Source organism: Condylostylus longicornis, unplaced genomic scaffold, assembly GCF_029603195.1.
Source record: "Condylostylus longicornis isolate FDR11 unplaced genomic scaffold, ASM2960319v2 ptg000017l, whole genome shotgun sequence".
Classification (NCBI taxonomy): domain Eukaryota; kingdom Metazoa; phylum Arthropoda; class Insecta; order Diptera; family Dolichopodidae; genus Condylostylus; species Condylostylus longicornis.
In genome coordinates this window covers 8,191,654-8,193,657 of record NW_026577986.1, presented here as the reverse complement: position 1 = coordinate 8,193,657, position 2,004 = coordinate 8,191,654, and the positions used below count along the sequence as shown (strand labels likewise).

General features: G+C 27.3%; 1 protein-coding gene across 1 annotated transcript; it reads left to right on the top strand.

Moving 5' to 3' along the window:
* The first annotated feature begins 1,204 nt into the window (after positions 1-1,204).
* On the top strand, positions 1,205-1,783 carry LOC129606044 (uncharacterized). The gene has a single exon (XM_055516096.1). It carries the CDS (start codon positions 1,205-1,207, stop codon positions 1,781-1,783), a length of 579 nt encoding a protein of 192 aa, XP_055372071.1.
* The last annotated feature ends 221 nt before the right edge of the window (positions 1,784-2,004 follow it).

Below are 2,004 nucleotides of genomic sequence, written 5' to 3'. Positions count from 1 at the left end.
CACTTTACAAACTGTAATATTGTTTCCTTAATAGATGTCACTATATGCACAAAGGATAATAATAAAAATTGGGTTTGCTTTCGAATAAAATTAAAAGATTGAAAAAATAGTGGAAAAATATTTAAGGATTAGATAAACAATTAATTTTCCATTTAAAATTAAATTAAACACAAAGCAGTCCAATAATCTTTAATTTAAAAATGATTAGCCTTTTGAGTTAATTTAATAATTAAAGTATTAAATTGAAATTGCAATTATAACAGTAGAGTAGTTAGACCTGTTAAAGAAGGAAATTTATCAATAACAAGTCAATCATAAGTAGAACCATGTCCTCACATATCTTTGAATTTTTGACTATCTAATTTTAGGATTAAAGTATAAAAATTGCATAAAAGTTTTTCAATATTGCCTTCAATTTCCTGTATAAAATCAAATAAGTTTTTCTTCCTTTAATCTAAAAAAATTCAATTTATTTCACTGTCACAAAATGAAGAAATTTCTTATAGAAATTTTTATATTTTTATCATAGCGGTGCCACACAATTTCATTGTAGCCGAAAATTAAATGCATTAAAAATTCATGAGAAAAATTTTTTATCTGAAATTCTAATAGATTAAAATTATACAACAAAATTTACGAATTTAGTGAAAATGAATTCTACAAGAAAATTTTTTCAATTTTCTATTAAAGAAATTGCAATAAAAAAACGAGATTTTAGGATAATATTTTTTTTTCTATTTGAAAATTGTGAAAACTATTAAAGAGTTTTCGAGCCACTTTTAATCTGATTTTATTTTTGTGTCATTTTCGGTAAACACAAAAAAAAACCTTTAACTGGATAAGGTGAAAATAAATTTAAAGTCAACTTCAATTTTTAATATTAATAAAATTATTAAAGGAAAGCAATAATTATTATGAACAGATCTTGGGTGTGGCACGTTTTTCTAATTCTAGAAAACTATAACAGTCGAAAACTTATCAAATTATCAAAAGCGTTGCAAATATTTTTTATGGTATCCTATAATAATTTTGTTATTACAGACGGCCATTAAAAATAAAAAACAAAATAAATGCAGCGTAGTTGGAAACTATATCAAGACAAAACTTCACTCTCCAAAAATTATGTACAAATTTAACAAAAACAAATTATTACGTTTAATCGAAATTTTAAGGATTTTTTGAAATTGCAGTAACAACTAAAAGCATGGTAATATCCAAAAACCCTCTGCGATGTAAGCTTGCAGTATACGAAAAAAGCATCGAACAAGTGATGGAATTTAAATACTTAGGAGCACTTATAACATCATCACGTGATCTAACCAAAGAAGTTAAAACACAAGCAACTAAAGCATCATCGATTTCAGGTTATTTAAAAGATGTTATCTGGAAAAATAAGCACATGAATATTAGAAGCAAAACCCGCATATATAAGACATGCATAAGACCTATAATCACTTATGCAATAGAAAGCAGGGCAGACACAAAAAAAACCGAAAATATTATGAGCGCAGCGGAAATGGCTACATTAAGATCCATAACAGGTTACACCAGATACGATCATAAACGCAACGATGAAGTAAGAGAAATTTGCGAAATTCAGGATATTGTCAAATGGAGTAGAAGAAGAAGAAAAGAATGGAATCAGCATGTACAAAGGATGTCGCCAGACAGGGTGGTTAAAAGAGCATTCATGGGGAAACCCAGTTCGTGTAGACTTCCAGGAAGACCACCGAAGAGATGGCAGGAATGCTGGACTTCCGGCTCAATGTCAGATCATCATTAACAAAAAAAAAAAAAAAAACAAAGAAACAAATATATTATATTGTATCAAATAAATTTATGTATATATATAATGTATGCAGTATACATGTATTTATATTCTGTATTAATGTTACATATTATGTCCAACGCTTTTGTAAATTAACAGAGCAAGGCTCTAAATAAAGAAGAAGAAGAAGAAGAAGCAGTAACAACGTAAATGAAATACACGAATATTCTTCAAAA

Excerpts from the sequence above, each read along its gene's own strand:
- LOC129606044 (XM_055516096.1), top strand. The coding sequence starts at position 1,205 with ATGGTAATATCCAAAAACCCTCTGCGATGTAAGCTTGCAGTATACGAA.